General features: G+C 43.4%; 1 protein-coding gene across 1 annotated transcript in view; it reads left to right on the top strand.

Moving 5' to 3' along the window:
* Positions 1 to 19545, top strand: part of Pkd2 (polycystin 2, transient receptor potential cation channel) — a 45486-nt gene that overhangs the window by 12224 nt on the left and 13717 nt on the right. Inside the window, exons 3-9 of the mRNA XM_052198402.1 lie at positions 1931 to 2064; positions 3909 to 4159; positions 5647 to 5871; positions 8537 to 8765; positions 12653 to 12820; positions 15305 to 15486; positions 16691 to 16811. Coding sequence (XP_052054362.1) covers positions 1931 to 2064; positions 3909 to 4159; positions 5647 to 5871; positions 8537 to 8765; positions 12653 to 12820; positions 15305 to 15486; positions 16691 to 16811 — 1310 coding nt within the window. The remainder of the gene's footprint in view (positions 1 to 1930; positions 2065 to 3908; positions 4160 to 5646; positions 5872 to 8536; positions 8766 to 12652; positions 12821 to 15304; positions 15487 to 16690; positions 16812 to 19545) is intronic.

Genomic DNA, 19545 nt, shown 5'->3' with positions numbered 1-19545 from the left:
CGCATGGAGCTGGCTGAGTTTCTCACCCAGACTGTCAGAGGTTGAGCTGCAGCTGACACATCCTCTCACCCTTGCTGCTTTGGGAGTATGTAGAATGACACTCCCAGATAACTGGGTCAGTCTTATCCCTACATGGTTCAGAAATAGTTCATGGTGGCCCATCATTGTCCCGCAGTGCTGGAAGTATCATTTCCTGGTGTCCAGCAGGGGGCGCAACACAATAGAATTTCATTTCCCAGTGAGCAAAGCTGAGAATGGGGATACTGATCTCAGAGAATTTCAGCAGCAAAGAAAATTTAAGACAAAGAGGCACCCTGGTGTCTATACCATGCTTAGAAGTCTCTACTTTTAACCTATCAACAAATAATTTCCAGTAGCAACCCCCTTATAGGTAAAACACTCAAAAATGTTCTATATTAACCAGTACCCACAAGTACATTCTGATTTCACACTAATTGAAAGTAATTAATGAGCTGTTTATTCAACTGTAAGTATTCTTCATGCTCGCTCTGTGTCACCTCTGTCCCCTGCACTGACAGGATTCTCAGGCATCCCTGCCCAGGGCATTCCAGCCGCATGCTCCCTCTGTGGGAGGTGAGGTGTGCTGGCAGCACACTCTGAGGACCTACAAGTTTCTCCTTCGGAGGGAGAGGTCACTTCTTTATACTCATGTCCAATAATTGGCCTATTAAATGGATTAGAATCCCAAACTCTGAACTAGGATCAATCCAGTGCTGTAGTGGAAAATCAGGTCAGGTACTGTCTGAACAAAACTGTTTTTATTCTAAACACATTAGATCATAGGACAGGCAGTTATTATTCAAAGAAACTGGAATTATTTAGTGTACTCTCTCTCTGCTCAATTACACAAATTGTGGGCTTATGTTAATTTCTTGCTTACGCGATTGCTTGAGAGGAACTCTCAAACACACTCAGGTTGGGTCATCACCGCCCGAGTTTCCTCTTTAACCATCTTAATTTGATGTTGCGTGAGAACAGAAGAGTAAGAGAGACACAAGCTGGCCAATCGTTTGAGCAGAACTAGTTTAAGACAAGGTGTAATTACAGAATCAAGAAATCACCATCTGTGTTCATCACTGCGGTCAAAAGATACAAAAACCAAACGCCTTCTTAAATTCTTTTTTTTGTTTCTAGAAAATTATATTAATTACAGTGTGTTACACCCATGGCCCTAAGAATCCCAGCATAAAACATTATTTACTGAAGTGCTGAAATTTTTAATTCTCAAAAATTATATACGATGTGTACACAGAAGCCATGTGTGATATGGAGGTCAAAGGTCAACCTTTGGGAATCAGTTTTCTCTTCTTTTTTTATTTTTTAATTCATTCACATTTCAAGTGTTATCCCCTTACCGTGTTTTTCCCCTCCCCCTGCTTCTATGAGGGTGTTCCTCCACCCACCTACCCACTCCCGCCTCCCCGCCCTCGATACCCCTACACTGGGGCATCTATCGAACCTTCATAGGACCAAGGACTTCTCCTCCCTTTGATGCCTGACAAGGCTGTCCTCTGCTACATGTATAGCCGGACTCATGTGTACCCCTTGGCTGTTGGTTTAGTCCCTGGGAGCTCTGGGGGGGCATCTGGTTGGTTGATATTGTTGTCCTTCCTACAGGGTTGTAAACCCCTTTTCTCTTCTCTTCTTTACACAGGGATCAGACTCAGGTTGCCAGGAATGACAAGTGATAAGTGCCTTTTTATTGAGCCACCTTGCTACACATTTATTATATAAACAGAGATGGGGTAACCTACAATATTGGTGGGAGGAGGGAGGGGAGAGCTGACCCTATGTGACATTACCTAAAATGTCCTCCTCCCAGGCACGGTCCCTTCATGGAGGCTGTGAACTCTGCAGCTGTGTGTGCTCGTCCCGTCTCCGTGCTCACTCGATACGTTCTGTGTTCCAGTGACCTACGGCATGATGAGCTCCAATGTGTACTACTACACTCGGACATTGTCACAGCTGTTCATAGACACCCCAGTGGCTAAGACAGAGAAGACCAACTTTAAAACTCTTTCTTCCATGGAGGACTTTTGGAAGGTATTTACGAATGACTAGAAGAACTATGTCCTTGTCTCTGAAAATTGTTGATTTGGTATCGTAAGTTCAACCCATAAGTATCTTCAGGAGTTGTGAGTTTTATTAAGTTATATTAAAACCCTGGTCCTTTCAATATTCATGGAGAATACTGAAAGTACTTTGTGCAGAACTAAATTTTTTTAAAGACTTATTTATTTTAATCTATTTTATGTTTATGAGTACACTGTAGCTGTACTGATGGTTGTGAGCCATCATGTGGTTGCTGGGAATTTGAATTCAGGACTTCTGCTCGCTCTGGGTTGGCCCCGCTCACTTTGGCCTAAAGATTTATTATTATATGTAAGTACACTGTAGCTATCTTCATATGCACCAGAAGAGGGCATCTGTAATGGGAATTACAGATGGCTCTGAGCTGCCATGTGGTTGCTGGGAACTGAACTCAGGTCCTCTGGAAGAGCAGTCAGTGCTCTTAACCACTGAGCCATCTCTCCAGCCCCAGAATATTTTACACCTTTATTTAATTCCTATAATGATCTTATCTAGTGGATACTAATGCCAAGGGCCCCGGTTTATAAACAGTGCAAGTGAGATTCAGGGTGTATGTGGTCACATGGCTAGAGAAGAAAAGACCTGGAATTTTTTTTTCTGTTTTTCTGTATGACAGGTGCTTCTTCATAGCTTACTGTTCTCTAAGTCATCTGTGAGTGCAAATGTTGACTGAGAAGTGTCCTTTGACCCAAGTCCCAAGAAATTTGGGTGTCATACACGGCTTTAGTTTTTGTGGTTTGTGTCTTTGTTGGCAGTGGCATTCCCCACCTCCCCCAGAACTACCTAATAAGACATGGACACGTTATTTCAAAGGTCTGCTACTATAAAATTCAGCCCAGCCTCTTCTCCATTCTTCTCCAACTAGCAGACTGTAAGCAGTGAGCAGTGACATTGAGGCCGTGATAAGCCAGCGCTAAATGGCAGGTGGATTTTAGTTATTTTTAATAAAGTGCTGTAAATCCTCTAGAGTAGCTAACTGTCACACCTTACTGACCACATGACATGGTGCTCAGAATCTAGGAAGGCTGGAGAGGAAATGTTAAAAGAAGCTCTTGTTTCTCCCGAGAGAAATGATGTGCAGTACTTCCTGCACTGCGGGTTACTAAAACCCCCGAGGGCAGAGCTCTTGATTCCAAGCAGACTACTGAGCCACTGCAGCTTTTGATAAGTGACGCTTGTCATTAAAACCCACAGTTGCCCATCCTGACCTTTCCCTAGCTCTGTGTGGCGGGCGGGTCCCTGTGGATACCCTAGTATTACCTGGAGAAATGGTTACATCGGGTCTCCCGAGAGGAAGAGCCTTTTGTACAAACATGGAACGTCTCACATATACCATCCCAGTTGATATATGCCAAGAGGCAAAGAGGAGGGGTGGGGCCAAAGGACTCCACATGTAGCAAAAGAATCCAGGTACAAAAAAGATCCCGTACAAAAGGCAATTAATCGGCGATCTTAGCTTTCCACTCCGTAGTTCTGGTTATGTGCAATGCTTGTTTCTAAGGGAAAGTGAAGTCAATGGTTTTTATTTATTTATAAGACACAACCATCTCAGTTGAGAGTCCCGGCACAGGAATCAGACTGTATTGATTGTGTCAGGTGCTGACCACACAAAGGATGAATTTTCCAAATGTTGGGAACCCAGCTTAGGAAATCGTATACAAGGCCCCGCACCTAGCAAAGAACAGCAAGATACAAACTCAAGTCTTTCTGACAACATGGTCAGCCTTAGTGCTTCGGCTTGCTCATATGATCCAGGTAGAAGCCAGCCAGCCTGAGTTCGGAATCTTTCCTTGCAGTTCACAGAAGGCTCCTTCCTGGATGGGCTGTACTGGAAAGCACCGGCCAGCAACCATACGCAAGCGGACAACCGAAGCTTTATTTTCTATGAGAACCTGCTGCTAGGAGTGCCGCGTCTACGCCAACTCCGAGTCAGAAACGGATCCTGCTCCATCCCTCAGGACCTGAGAGATGAAATTAAAGAGTGCTATGATGTCTACTCCGCCAGCAGTGAGGACAGGGCTCCGTTTGGACCGCGGAACGGAACTGCGTGCGTATCTGTGACGTATGCTTGCGTCTCTGTGACGTATGCCCGTAGTGTTCACTTTTTGTTCATCCGTTCTCAAACAACTGAATAGCAGGCTCTGTGACATATGCTCAGGGCATATCTGTGACATATATGTGCGTGTTTGTGACGTATGTGTGCATATCTGTGACGTTTGCCCAGTGACTGGAGTCACTTCTCATTTATTCATTCTCAGACAACTTTATCCAAAAGATGCCCCCAGCAGGCCTGGGCCAAGCTGACCTTTGCTCCTTGTTGTCCCTGAACTTGTATTCACCTTTTTGTCTCCATGCCTGTTTCAAAAGACTGAATTGTTCACGCTATAGCCCAAGAAAAAGCTTCTAGAGGTTTTATTATTCGGTATTAATTTTAAAGGACAGATAAGATTGTCCTTAAAATCGTTTTAGTAGTTCTTACAACTACTTTTGGTTCCAGGTGTAATTGTTTAAATTGCAGATTTAGGGGTGCTGAAGAGACGGTGCAGTGGTTAAGAGCACTCACTGTTCTCATAGAGGACACTGGCTTGGGTCCCATTTTCCCATCCGGTAGCTCACAAGCACCTGTAACTCCAGGGCCAGGGGATGATCTGATGTCTTCTCTAGGCCCCTGTGGCTCCCATATGCATGTGACACACATGAACTCTTATACACATGCATGCAAGCACATACACATAAGTAATTTTTTCTTAAAAAAACCGAACCCTCTCACTCTGTTGACAATCTGTTTCGCTCATGTTTATCATGTGACTGCTGGCATACAGATTCACAACTTCCTCTTTGGAATGTTACTTTATATCACGTCATCGATAAGAGACAGTGGCACAGCTACTCTGTGTCAGACCCTGTTCATAAATACATCTCATTCCCCCATTACCAAACACCTCTAAGTCAGGGGTCATCTTGCGTCATAGGAAACAAGGGGGGCAGTGAGTGACTGAGCAGATAGTTCCTCTTAGAGCTTTGAAAGGAAAACCAGTCTGGTGACCAGTCATCAGTCACCAGACAGGGCATGGTGGGGCACATGTTGGCATAGGCTCTGTGAACAGATCTAGCCTGGGTTCTAGACTCAAGCTCAACCATATTGGGCATAAATCAAACTTACTAAGCCTCAGGGCCCTTGTTACCACACAGAGGCCACTGACTGTGAGGATTCACTAAGAAAATAAACGTGAAATACTATTCCAAGCACAGCATTTTGTTTGTTTGTTTGTTTTTTGTTTTGTTTTGTTTTTTTCGAGACAGGGTTTCTCTGTGTAGCCCTGGCTGTCCTGGAACTCACTCTGTAGACCAGGCTGGCCTCGAACTCAGAAATCCGCCTGCCTCTTCCTTCCAAGTGCTGGGATTAAGGGCGAGTGCCACCACCTTCCGGCTAAGCACAGCATTTTGGCATATACTTTATCCCGCAGGCCCCAGTCTTCCTGGTTCTGACCAGCCTTTCATGAGTTTTACCTGCTGTTTTTATATTTTAATTAGGTGGATCTACACAAGTGAGAAGGACCTCAACGGGAGCAGTCACTGGGGAATCATTGCGTCTTACAGCGGAGCAGGTTACTACCTGGATCTCTCCAGAACCAGGGAGGAGACAGCCGCCCAGCTTGCTGGCCTCAGGAGGAACTTCTGGCTGGATCGGGGCACGCGGGCGACTTTCCTTGACTTCTCCGTGTATAACGCAAACATTAACTTGTTCTGTGTGGTCAGGTGTGTATGACGGGCTCGCCGCTCTCCTGTCTCTGGGTGTTTTCTGCACATCCATTTCTGGAGATGGACTAGGAAAACTCTTCTTGCAGGCAACTTAAGGAGGGACCAAGAATCAGGGCTGAGACCAAGGGAGGGTGGGAGCTGCAGGCCTGGGGGCCGGAGGATATTTGGAGGAGGGATGTAAGAACCCATCATGTTAGGACTCAGGAAAGAACCTTAACTCTGGTCAAGCTTATCCCATTCCTAGGACCTGTCAGGTAAAAGGAATGCAGGATGTTTTCGTCCTTGGTTGGCCTGTTGTTAACTATTATCTTCAGCCGCTTTAAGGATGGTCTTCCTCTATCACCAAGTTGCTGGCTACCAAACCTTGGCTCCTCACCCTGAGTGTCCCCACTTCCTTGGGTAAGACTTGTAAACGTCACACCAGGTTTGCCCCATAGATTGTGACGTTGCTGCAAGGGCCAGTGTTGGAAACTGTGGGCAGAGATTCTTCCGGTGTGTCTCATGCATTCAGCACACTGCTCTTGGACATAGGGGCACCATTGACTATTTCGGTCTGTTTGGTTTTGTAGGAAAAATAAACAAAAGCACTCGAAAAGTCTACATTCAACAATGAAAAACAAAAGAAATAGAACATGTATATTATAAATACTTAGTGCTGTTTAAAATAAAAGACTTGAGCAAGGTGAGAGTTAGTTGTTGTTAACCCTAGATACCACAACAGCACCACGCAAGGCCACTCACACGGGGCTCTGCACATACATTCCCTCAGACAGTAAGGACACATTCTCATAACATTAGTATTTTGTAATAATTTTCACATTAAAAACAAGTGGATCTCATTAGAAATGAGTGAGAAATTATTGCAACTGCCATTAAACTTTCCGTAACGATCCCAGCGGTGATTAGCAGAGGGGTCTAATAGGTAGGTGTCTTGGTCAGAGTTTCTATTCCTGCACAAAACATCATGACCAAGAAGCAAATTTGGGAAGAAAGGGTTTATTCAGCTTACACTTCCACACTGCTGTTCATCACCAAAGGAAGTCAGGACTGGAACTCACCCAGGGCAGGAACTTGGAGGCAGGAGCTGATGCAGAGGCCATGGAGGGATGTTACTTGCAGGCTTGCTTCCCTTGGCTTGCTCAGCTTGCTTTCTTATAGAACCCAAGACTATCAGCCCAGGATGGCACCACCCACAAGGCCCCTCCCCGCTTGATCACTAATTGAGAGAATTCCTTACAGATGGATTTCATGGAAGTATTTCCTCAAGTGAGGCTCCTTTCTCTATGATAACTCCAGCTTGTGTCAAGTTGACACACAAAACCAGCCAATACAGCAGGCAGCACTCTGGCAGTCTAGAAAATGTTTAATTGCAGGATGTTTCCAGTGTTTTTTTTAATTTTTTTCATCTTCTCCCTAGCATTCAAAGATGGCACTGTCAGAGCAATTGCCCCACTTCTTTCTAAGCTTCCCAGAGAGGTTCCCAAGTGCAGAACCTTGGCAGGACAGAGATGCTCTGACACACAGGGGCCGCTTGCTCACCTCTTGTTTCATGAAGGCTGAAATGGGTCCAGTGCTTTCAGAACCCTTCTGGCTGCAGCTACTGCTGCTGCTGCTGCTGCTGCTGCTGCTGCTGCTGCTTGCCATCAGATAGCAAACTGATGAAGAGGAATTCCCATCTTCCAGAGTCCTGGCTTTGACTTGGTCATTGCTAGATGTGTCTGAGAGGCTTGGGTTCTCGTTTGACCACTGTCCTGTAATGAAGAACATTACAATACCAGACGCACAACTGAGGGCTTTTGAAGCTACAGAGTTAGCGACTCTCGCTGCAGTTATGCAGAAGGTAGTGTTCATTATTGAAACAGTGGACTTTCTCAGTGTGACACCTGCACAGTGGAGTTTGACAAGAAGAGTCCCCATTTCAGTTAGGAATGCAGTAAAAACCGGTGGGAACTGTGTGAATATAAACCATAGACAGTCCTGCTTCTGACAGCAGGTGAATTTGAATACCTTTGGGAAGAGGAGGAAAGTAGCAAACTGAAGAGCTAATTAGCTGTTACTTAGTTACTGAGTAAGTGAGCTGTTCTGCAGCCCGCTTAGTTACTGAATGGATGCTCTGCTCTCACCTGGACCCTGGACGCTCCAGTGGGCTCACTGTATCTCTTCAGTTCCTTCCCGTGTCTAGCAGAATGGCTTGCATTTAATGGAGGAATTACAAAGACTGGCTTGTAGATGTTGGTTTGAAAAACCAACAAAACTTACTGGTTTGTTGATGGTTTGTTAAATACACATACAGATATGCAAACACATACACACAGTGACATGCATGCACACTTGCACACACACGTACAACACACACACACACACACACACACACACACACACACACAGTCTTAGTTTAAGCAGTTTGAAGACCAGGAAAGCGAAAGGAAGGGGCAGTGGGTGGAGGAAGACCTTCAGGATCGGAAGCCTAGAAGTCTGGCTCCTAAGCACATGCTCCTGTGACATCAATGGAACTTGTGGTCAGGATTAAAATGACTTCTTAATCAGCTTGTGGTAACCTGAGGTAGTGGTTTTCACCTCGTAGTCCAGGGACTGGACAGACATACTTCCTTCCTTGATTCTGTCTTACACTGTTCATGTAATTTTTCTTTCTGCAATGCAGGTTACTGGTTGAGTTCCCAGCAACGGGTGGCGTGGTGCCCTCTTGGCGGTTTCAGCCTGTGAAGCTGATCCGCTATGTCACAGCGTTTGATTTCTTCCTGGCGGCCTGTGAGATTATCTTTTGTTTCTTTATCCTTTACTATGTGGTGGAAGAGATATTGGAAATTCGGATTCACAGACTGAACTATTTCAGGAGTTTCTGGAATTGTCTGGATGTTGTGATTGTTGTGGTAGGTTGGAGAAAAACGCCAATGTCTCTGCTTTCTCCCTCGTTCCCTTTCTGATTCTAAGAGCCTGTTAATTTGTAGTCTTCAATCTAAATGTTGGAGCTCTTGATATTTCCAGTAGATAATCTAAAATTTTCTTTTATAGTAACTTTTGTGTTACACCTTTCCCCCCTCATTTTGTATGAACCTATCTGTTTGTATTTTGGGTGTTTTTACTGACTCTGACTTAGTCACACAAAGGAGTAATTAAATTTACTTTAAGTACTTTATTTTTGCTATTTACTTATTTTATTTTCATCTTTATGTTTGTAGCAAGATAGTAATTAAGTAATAAAACCACCAAAATTTCTATGTTTAGTGTGGCATATGTGATTTGTAGAATGAAATACGGGTTTTTTTTTTTTCTGCCAATGAAAATTATTTTATATTTTATGTGTCAAATTATGACAGGAATAAACAGCCTGGAAATTTTTGTAAAATACAGAAAACCTCTTATAGTTTAGATCTCCTATATCACACAGTCCAGAGGGAACAAAATTTAAACCGTATCCATAAGTCTTACCCATGGCTTCTTCTCAGAGTCCTTGGTGTTAACGTGAATTTTATAAGCTTGACCTTCTTCAGTAGCTTTTCTGTCTTCTTGTGTCTTTAGGTTCATGACAGTGTGCCTAATTGTCGTGTGTGTAAGCATTCTTTTTGCATAGCTGTGCTCCGCGCCTCGCATGTCCCTGTGTCCCGCTGTCCCTGCATTCCTGGCGACTCTCTGGACTCCTGAGAGAACTGCACTCGCCAATCAGCTTTCTCTCTCCTCTCAGCCTCTTCCTGATAGTGTTCTTTTCCTTGTTCCAAATTCAAAAATTACTTGGCATTTGTGAAACATTTACCAAAGTCTCTCCACAAGTGTTACAGAACATGTTATTTGTGTGTAAAGAACAAGTACTTAAGACATGCGGTGGAACCGTGAGAGCACACACCACATGGCAGCACTGGCATTAGCAGTAGTGATAATAATGGTGGTAAAATGGCTTCGACCGTCGAGCCCAATGTGCGCTTTGCACATTTGCAGTGCTTCTCATGGAAGAACACTTGTTAGCTTTACACTCACGCTCTCATGGCTTTGCCCCTAACTGAGGCAGGCACGCATGCACTTCAGAAACTGCTTCCATTGGGCATAAAAGCCCCCTCAGAATGTGTTCAGTCTGCAACCCACCGGATGCTGGTGCCTCCCACCCTTGCTGTGTTCTTGTAACATCACACAGTTCATACAAATCAACTACTTGAGCCACTCAGTACTAAAGTATTAATACCAAGCAACGTTACAAAGACAATCAGTACTAAGGCAAGCAAGAGAGCCGATTGTGGCAATTATTTTTCAGAGTCTTTCTGTAGTCAGAGATGGCAGAGAACACACCACATACATTAAAATTATTATGGGTAACAATGTTTGGAACTCTAAGGTGCAAAGCTACTTTTTTGATATATATACATATACATATACATACACATACACATACACATACACATACACATACACATACACATACACATACATATACATATACATATATATATATATATACTTGGCCACAGCCACAGGGGTTTGCCAGCATCCCTTTTGAAGACTTGTTCTCTGTAACTGGCAACTTTAGATTAACCTTAGTGCCACCAGGACTCAATCAAGATCATCCTGTGTCTCCTTTGAAGCATTTGCTGCCTATACACACACACACATATATATATATCAGTGTTGGAGATCTTGATTTTTCCAGCAGAAAATCTAAAATTTTCTTTTATATTAACTTTTGTGTTATACTTCCCCCCCCCATTTTGTATGAACTTACTTGTTTATATTTTGGGTGTTTTTACTAAGCTCTGACTTAGTCACACAAAGGAGTAATTAAATTTACTTTTATATATATATTATATATATATATTTATGTCAAAAAGTAAGTGCTACATGCCAAGTAATTACATATATTCCTTCACCAAATAATTATATATAATCATATATAAGTCAAAAAGTAAGTGCTATATGCCAATTAATTACAGGTGTTCCTTCACCAAATAATGTCCATGTTATCAAAACTAGTCAGCATTGAGCACTTTTAATCTTGAATGCTGATCAGTGAATAGGTTAAGTGTGTACTCTAATTTATTGAATGGATTCATCATTTGTGATGCATGTGTAGGTATAACTGGTATAGCTATAAAAGCAATGACCTGCATAGATTAAAAAAGATACAAATTAGTAAAATTCTAGTTTTTAACATTTGAGTGTATTTCTACTTACTGCATAAGCTGTAAACATGTGTACTGCATGTACAAAAATATTTTTAAAATCTATCGAGAAAAGTGTACATAGCATTATGTTCGTATTTCATATGAGACACATTTGCTTATTGTCTGTTCAAACATTAATATGCTTTCTAACAGTCAGGCACACATACACGCATATGCAGAGACACATGCACACACAGACACACACACACACACACACACACACACACACACACACACAGGCACTGTTAAGTTTTCCCCTCATACACCAATGAACTTTGTCTACTTTGCAGATCCCAGGCTACTGGTTGCTGGTATAGAGCTGAGGGTGGTCTCTTGGCCACAGCCACAGGGGTTTGCCAGCATCCCTTTTGAAGACTTGTTCTCTGTAACTGGCAACTTTAGATTAACCTTAGTGCCACCGGGACTCAAGATCATCCTGTGTCTCCCTTGAAGCACTTGCTGCCTAAAGAGAAGGAAGGCCATCCCTTCTGCCTGCCGCCCTGCTCCCCTGTGTTGGCAAACCCTTTTTTTTTTTTTGAAGTTTGAAGAGGGCTTTTGTTTTATCCAGCTGAAATTTAAGTTCACCTAGAGCCCAGCATCTCAAAATCCCTTTGCAGTTGTTCCCTGTGTTTTCCTGTTTTGTTTCTCCAGCAACTACCCTGAAGCCTCCAGGCTTGGGTCAGCCAGCTTGTCCTAGCCAGTTAAATTTTAGAGTTACTGAAAAAAAATATTTTAGAAGTCTTAATTTAAATAATGTTGATGGCTTAGCGTCCCTGGTGAAAATAAGTCATGTATTCAACAAAGCTGCCCTACCAGGCACCTGGCTATGCTCCAGGCCTTAGAGACGCCTGGACACACAGGACAGCCCAACCCTCTGCCCTCCTAAAGTTGTGTTCTGGTTTGGGGGAGAAAGGTCTTTTGTAGATAAAATAAGAATTACAAAGAAAAATTAGGAGTGATTTAACAACATACATATTCTCAAAAACTCTCTTTTCCTTCTCAAACCTGATTTTGGAAGAAGACAAGGAAAGTTGATGTGATATGCTGGTTTTTGCTGGTGGTATTTTGGGGTTTTTGTTTGCTTTTGTATTTAAAAGGTCTTGACTGAATGATAAAGTGCCTGGGATTTGGATAAAAGATTATTGTTGGATTTGCTGACTCACCCCTTTCAGCCCAGTCTCAGCACAAGACAACTTAGAGCATCCAGAGAGACAGGAGGATCTGCGCTCCAGCAGGAGGGTGTTCAGTGTTCAGGTTAACCTTAGTGCCGCTCAATGGAAAGTCTTTCCTGCATGAAAAACAAGAGAGTCTGGCTCTTCAGTTGTGATTGGCAGATCGGCAGAAGGCTGTCCGTTTTGAATTTGAGCTTGGTTTTGTGTATTCTCCTCTGTATAATCTGTGTATACATACGCCTGCATACCTGATTGCTGTTCCTAAGGAAATATAGGCTGAAAGTCATTTGCACATTTGGAGCTGAGGGCTGATGGCTGCTGTTGGCCGAGTAATATGGCCAGTCCTCTAATCAATCCACCAGTAGAAAAAATGGGCATTTTAAGGTATATTATCTATTTCTAAAGTGATGTGATAAATATAACTCTTATGTCTTCCAGTTATCCATAGTAGCTATGGTGATTAACATTTACCGAACGTCAAATGCAGAGGGGCTGCGACAGTTTCTGGAAGATCAAAATTCTTTCCCCAACTTTGAGCACGTGGCATACTGGCAAATACAGTTCAACAATATAGCTGCTGTCATGGTATTTTTGGTCTGGATTAAGGTAATTTATGTCACATTCTTCATATATATATATACACACACACGCATTATTATTATTATTATCATTATCACACAGATCGTTGGAAGACATATATTTGCCTTTTTAGGTTGACTGAAATGGCTACATGAGGTTGCTGTATAGTTTACAGTCATGTAGATGGGGGCTTCTGTGAACCTCCCTGTTACTATGGGTGAAACGACTTGCCTTCGGAATTCTTGTCAGATCTGATCCTGTGAATTTTGTTTAAAACATGTAGTAAAGTGTCCTACGGATCCGGGGCCCTGGGGTACCCTAGAGGTCAGCATCTCATGTGATGTGGGTTAGCGTGTATGGGAAAGGAACTCAGAAAAGCGTCAGGCTGCAAAAGAGAGACGCACTTAATAAAAGGACTGCCTCTTCCTGGGAGGCCAGAGGAAGCCCCGCCCCGCCCGCCATGGCGGCCTCAGAAGCTCATCTGAGCAGTTTCTCTCCCACACCTTCCTTTTGTAGACCCCCGGGCATCTTGGGACAGTGATCCCGAATTCTGGAGATTAAGAAAACCTCAGTCATTTTCATGCAGCTCCCAACTCAGATTCTGTGGTTGTTCTGGGCAAACATCGCGAGCTCCTGCTTTCGTGTTCCCGTGTTCCCTGTACATTTAAATGAAGTTTAGCATAACTAAAACTTCACTTCCTCCACCCCAACAGCCACATTCTTTGTGTTGCTAATGGCGACTGTATTAGCCTCCACAGCAAGCTCTCACAGGCAGCTTTCAGAGAAGGCCCCTGCCCAATGGCCTCTGTGCGTTCCTGAGTTATTATCAGTGGAAGTCCCCCGAAAGCATGGACCTACATTACATTCTTCACATTCCTATTCACGTATTGCTTGTTCAAGAGAGTCCATCACCAACACCAAACTTTATCATAAAGTTAGTAGGAGCTGGAGTTGGTGGAGTCGCGCAGCGGCAGAGGCCTTGTCTGGTACCTGTGAGGCACCGGGTTCCGTTCCAGCTCTAAAGAATAATTAAGTAATATTGATCGTAACAGTATAGAAATTAAACAGTGAGATTCTAGAGGATTCTCTCTTAATGTGTAGCACAAGGTATAGCTGTTCTTTTATTGCTTTGCCTCCCAAAGCATGACCCCTGGGTTATTCCAGGCAGGACCCGTGCCTGATTCTCCCGTGCGCTCTGCACACAGCCTTCTACCTTGGTCTGCATACCTTGTCCTGACACCTAAGCTGTCAACTACGGTCTTAGATGCTGCACTTAGGTCCTTGTCCACGTGCTCAGTGGGCTTTTCCGGCAGCCTAGGCTGGCTCTCAGTCTGGCTGGTGTCTGGGGATAAAAATACCAGGATTAAAGTCACTGAAGATTCAAGGCAATTTCCCATAGTTACCCTTGCATAGTGGTGCTCAGTACTTGAAGGAGATGCACAAAAGGTATTTTCTGACTTTATTTTTTGCTAGTGCTCTCCCTCACTCCCATTTTAGTTTAATCCTCTTGGGAGCATTATTACTGTCTTAGTTAGACTTTTACTGCTATGAATAGACACCATGACTGAGGCAACTCTTATAAGTACAACATTTAATTGGGACTGCCTTACAGGTTCAGAGTTTCAGTCCATTATCATCAATGGCAGCATCCGGGCAGGCATGGTGTAGGAGAGTTCTACATCTTCATCTGAAGGCTGTTATCAGAATTCTGACTTCCATGCAGCTAGGATGAGGGTCTTATAGCTCACACCCACAGTGACACACCTACTCCAACAGGGCCACACCTTCTAAAAGTGCCACTCCCTGGGCTGAGCATATACAGATGACCACAATTACATATTTTTTTAAATCAGGCACATTTGAATGCATTTTTACCATATTATAACTGTGATATACAATATAAACACAATGGGAGCAGAAGCTTTGCTTAACTCACCATTGAGGAGGGTACCTAGCGTGAGGTAGAAACACAACCGATACCTTACCTATTGCATTCCCAGTTCTGGGGACAGTAACTACCTAGCATGATCTGCGTACTCAACAAATGCTTTTGAATGACAAGGTAGACATTCCTAGACTTGAAAGAGGCAGGAAATAAAAGTAAATCATTTCTTACTTTTCTTCACTGTGGTAAGTGTAAGTTGCACAGATCCACGTTCACTGGTTCACATGCACACTTCAGAAGCATGAAACACCTGGTGTAATGTAGTATCTGTCCCTGCTGCACCTTGCCAAACATTTTGTGTGTGTGTGTGTGAGATCCCAATGGGAATGCTGTATTCTGACTCATCATTTTCTATTGTGTTTCCTGTCCTGGTGACATTGACTCTTCAGGGTGCCTCAAACAAATGGAGTCATGCTCTATTTGAGGCTTTGCATCTGGCGTATTTCACTTAGTCCTTTGTCATAGCACGCAGCCTACCCCACTCCCTCTTCTGGCAGAGGAATTCCATTGCATATGTGGGCCACATTGTGTCAACCGCTCATCTGCTGACCTTGCCCCCTTTGCAGCTCTTCAAGTTCATCAATTTTAATAGAACCATGAGCCAGCTCTCCACAACCATGTCTAGATGCGCCAAAGACCTCCTCGGCTTCACCATCATGTTCGTCATCATCTTCTTGGCATATGCCCAGCTGGCCTACCTTGTCTTTGGCACTCAGGTTGATGACTTCAGCACTTTCCAAGAGTGTATGTAAGTATCTGTGAGATGAAGAAGAGGGTTTCTCTACACATGTATGAAATTGTCCAATGGGAAAATTTTAAAACGTTGTCTTAAAAATAGGTTTAATCTGAGATGTCACTGTGTTCTTTACAGCAAGATATTCTTGAGGCTATTTGACTAACAGACGTGAGAAACACAGATGAAATTACTTCATCCACACACATTTTCCTCCAAAAGAAAACGAGATGTGTTGAGATGCTGGTTCTTAGGGAAGCAGCATTTAGGTCGTGGGATACGAAGAACACCAGTCCAAAGTCTTTGCCATACCGAGCTCAAACGGGTTTTAAATGGCCGGTTGCAGGAAGAACTACACAGGCATAGTATGCTTAGCCCCGGGTTCTACCCCCAGGCTCTGCCCCCCTACACCTACCCCTCATCCCTGACATAAGGAAGTGACTTGCCTGCATTTCTATTCCTGTTGAATATTGCTGCCTGTATCTTAGGTTCCTACTGGGAGATAAAACATATTTCTAATATTGTAGAAGAAACTTAAACCAGTTCACAAATCTTCATTTCCCCCCTCCTCCAGTATTCCCAAATACACCAAAGACAAAACCAAACTACTATATCCTGAATTGCAGTTCTATGCCAGTCACAAAGAAATGCAGATGACTGGGGAAAGAGAAGATCATAATAGTGGGAGTTCATGCGTCTTTGTGGACAGGGATCCCCAGTTACTCTTGCTTATTGATGAAAGCCGGGAAGGGAAGTGACGTCACTGCTAACATCTAGCCACCATGGCCTCATGTTAAGTGACTGAGAATGCTGCTCTTGGACCCATACTATTTTGGCCATTTTTCAATGTTCCTTTTTGTTATCATTATTATTTTTTAAAGATATTTTAACTTCAGACCAAGTGTGACCATTATAAAGATTTTTGAGTTGCTAGGTTTTACCCAGATCATGTCTTCTTGCTGTACAAATCTTCTAATCATCAGATTCACTATTAAGTAGAAATGGTGTATCTAATATGAAACCATGTTGTCACTCTAGAAGACATCATCAATTGACAATACAAGTTATAAGGCTTTCCCAAAGACGTCAGCGGTTTTAACTCTTTGGTGGCCTTCTCAGACTTCTCCAAACTGTGCCAGCATATGAATCATCCTTAGTTAGTGCGTGTCCACCTCGGACACTGTTTGCTTTTGGATTGTGTTCTGTTTTCTTTCCCTAGTTTCACTCAGTTCCGCATCATTTTGGGTGATATCAACTTCGCAGAGATGGAGGAAGCCAACCGAGTTTTGGGGCCACTTTATTTCACTACATTTGTGTTCTTTATGTTCTTCATTCTTTTGGTATGTATTTTTTTTTTTACAGTGAGGTGATTTAAACTTTATGCTCCTAAATCAGCACCTTCTCTCTTCTCTCATGCTTGATCACCCATCATCACTTCAAATTAACCTACGAAAAGCAGGGGGAAAAAGTTAATTCTAGAAAACTTTTTTTTATTGGTTTACAGTTTTAAAATAGTTTATGTTTCCCATAGTCTTTCCATTATCTGTATACGTGTGTCTAACGGTTGTAAAAATAATTATAAAATGTACAAATTTATCAAGTTCCCAAAATGGCGGCTCACCTCAGTGGTAGGAAGTGCTACCTCCTTCCGCAGCATAGTGGCACTTTTTGCCGTCTTAGTGTCTTGCTGCTATGACTTTGCATTCTCTCTTTTCTTTGATAGAATAGGAACTAGCAAAGCAACTTAGAAATAGGATGTCAAGCATTGTGGTTGGCTGAATTATCACGTGTCAAGATTAAGATACTATTTCAACTTTTCCATAGTCCTCAGGCCTATGTACTACCTAAAAAAAAAAAAACCCTGCCTGTAGTAAACTTAAATCTAACAGTCATTAGGAATTGCTCCCAAAATACATTTTAAAATACCTTTGAGTCTCTTGATTTGGGACAGCTATTATCATTAGCTTTAAATTAAGTAAGATTTATTTGAGTTGTTCTTTTCGTGACACCTCTACATTCTACTTGTCCGCTGAGAACGTGTGCAGCGAGGTTAGCTTAACTTGGGAGAAGGCAAATTTCATCTCAATGCTATTATCCTTTCAGATTTTCCTTTCTGAATGTTTGAGCAATTGTATTTCAGTGACTCGGTGTCACATCTCCAAGGTCTACCCGTGTGTCACAAAGTATTCGGTAGCCACTGCTGGGATGAAAGGGACAGTGTGACCCTGCAAGTCTGTTCATTCACACCCTGCTCTTTTGCCAGTGAAGTGGCCGGGTGTTAACTTACATCATTAACTGACTTAAGGGAAAGGAGGGATTGCCAAGGCTTTGATGCCTCTGACTGTGGGTTCTTCAGCACCTGGTTCTCTGCCAAGATTTCTTTTTTTTTAATTTATTTATTTTATGTATATGAGTAGACTGTTGCTGTTTTCAGACACACCAGAAGAAGGTGTTGGATTCCATTACAAATGGTTGTAAGCCACCATGTGGTTGCTGGGAATTGAACTCAGGACCTCTGGAAGAGCAGTCAGTGCTCTTAACCCGCTGAGCCATCTCTCCAGCCCTCTGCCAAGATTTCTAAAAGCATGAAGTGCATCCTGCAGCAGACTCTTCAGCTGACCTCCTGTGAGGACACGTGGTGATGGCTTGAAAAGCTCAAGTAGGACAGGGTCACTGTGCCGCACTAGCCAATACAATCTGCCACCGAGGTTATATAGCGTCCTCTGGTGAAGTCAGACGCAAGAGCAGGAGAGAGTTCTCAGTTTCTGTCTTTAAGACCGCTTTTACAAAAATTTTACCTGCCACCGTCTATGTCTACTTCTTGGAAATCTCATAGAATCCACACTTTAATTCATGTATAGTGGAGCACACACCTGAGGGTTTAATGTGTGCTGGAGCACACACCCGAGGGTTTATGTGTAGTGGAGCACACACCCAAGGGTTTATGTGTAGTGGAGCACACACCCAAGGGTTTATGTGTAATGGAGCACACACCCAAGGGTTTATGTGTAGTGGAGCACACACCCAAGGGTTTATGTGTAGTGGAGCACACACCCAAGGGTTTATGTGTAGTGGAGCACACACCCAAGGGTTTATGTGTAGTGGAGCACACACCCAAGGGTTTATGTGTAGTGGAGCACACACCCGAGGGTTTATGTGTAGTGGAGCACACACCCGAGGGTTTATGTGTAGTGGAGCACACACCCAAGGGTTTATGTGTAGTGGAGCACACACCTGAGGGTTTATGTGTAGTGGAGCACACACCTGAGGGTTTATGTGTAGTGGAGCACACACCGAGGGTTTATGTGTAGTGGAACACACACCCAAGGGTTTATGTGTAGTGGAGCACACACCCAAGGGTTTATGTGTAGTGGAGCACACACCTGAGGGTTTATGTGTAGTGGAGCACACACCCAAGGGTTTATGTGTAGTGGAGCACACACCTGAGGGTTTATGTGTAGTGGAGCACACACCCAAGGGTTTATGTGTAGTGGAGCACACACCTGAGGGTTTATGTGTAGTGGAGCACACACCCAAGGATTTATGTGTAGTGGAGCACACACACCTGAGGGTTTATGTGTAGTGGAGCACACACCCGAGGGTTTATGTGTAGTGGAGCACACAACTGAGGGTTTATGTGTAGTGGAGCATACACCTGAGGGTTTATGTGTAGTGGAGCACACAACTGAGGGTTTATGTGTAGTGGAGCACACACCCGAGGGTTTATGTGTAGTGGAGCACACAACTGAGGGTTTATGTGTAGTGGAGCATACACCTGAGGGTTTATGTGTAGTGGAGCACACACCCAAGGGTTTATGTGTAGTGGAGCACACACCCGAGGGTTTATGTGTAGTGGAGCACACAACTGAGGGTTTATGTGTAGTGGAGCACACACCTGAGGGTTTATGTGTAGTGGAGCACACAACTGAGGGTTTATGTGTAGTGGAGCACACAACTGAGGGTTTATGTGTAGTGGAGCACACACCTGAGGGTTTATGTGTAGTGGAGCATACACCTGAGGGTTTAATGTGTGCTGGAGCACACACCTGATGGTTTATATATAGTTTATGTTAT

The sequence above is a fragment of the Apodemus sylvaticus genome, chromosome 11 (assembly GCF_947179515.1).
Source record: "Apodemus sylvaticus chromosome 11, mApoSyl1.1, whole genome shotgun sequence".
Taxonomy (NCBI): domain Eukaryota; kingdom Metazoa; phylum Chordata; class Mammalia; order Rodentia; family Muridae; genus Apodemus; species Apodemus sylvaticus.
Note: the sequence above shows the minus strand (reverse complement) of the source record. Positions and strands in the feature narration are given on the sequence as shown.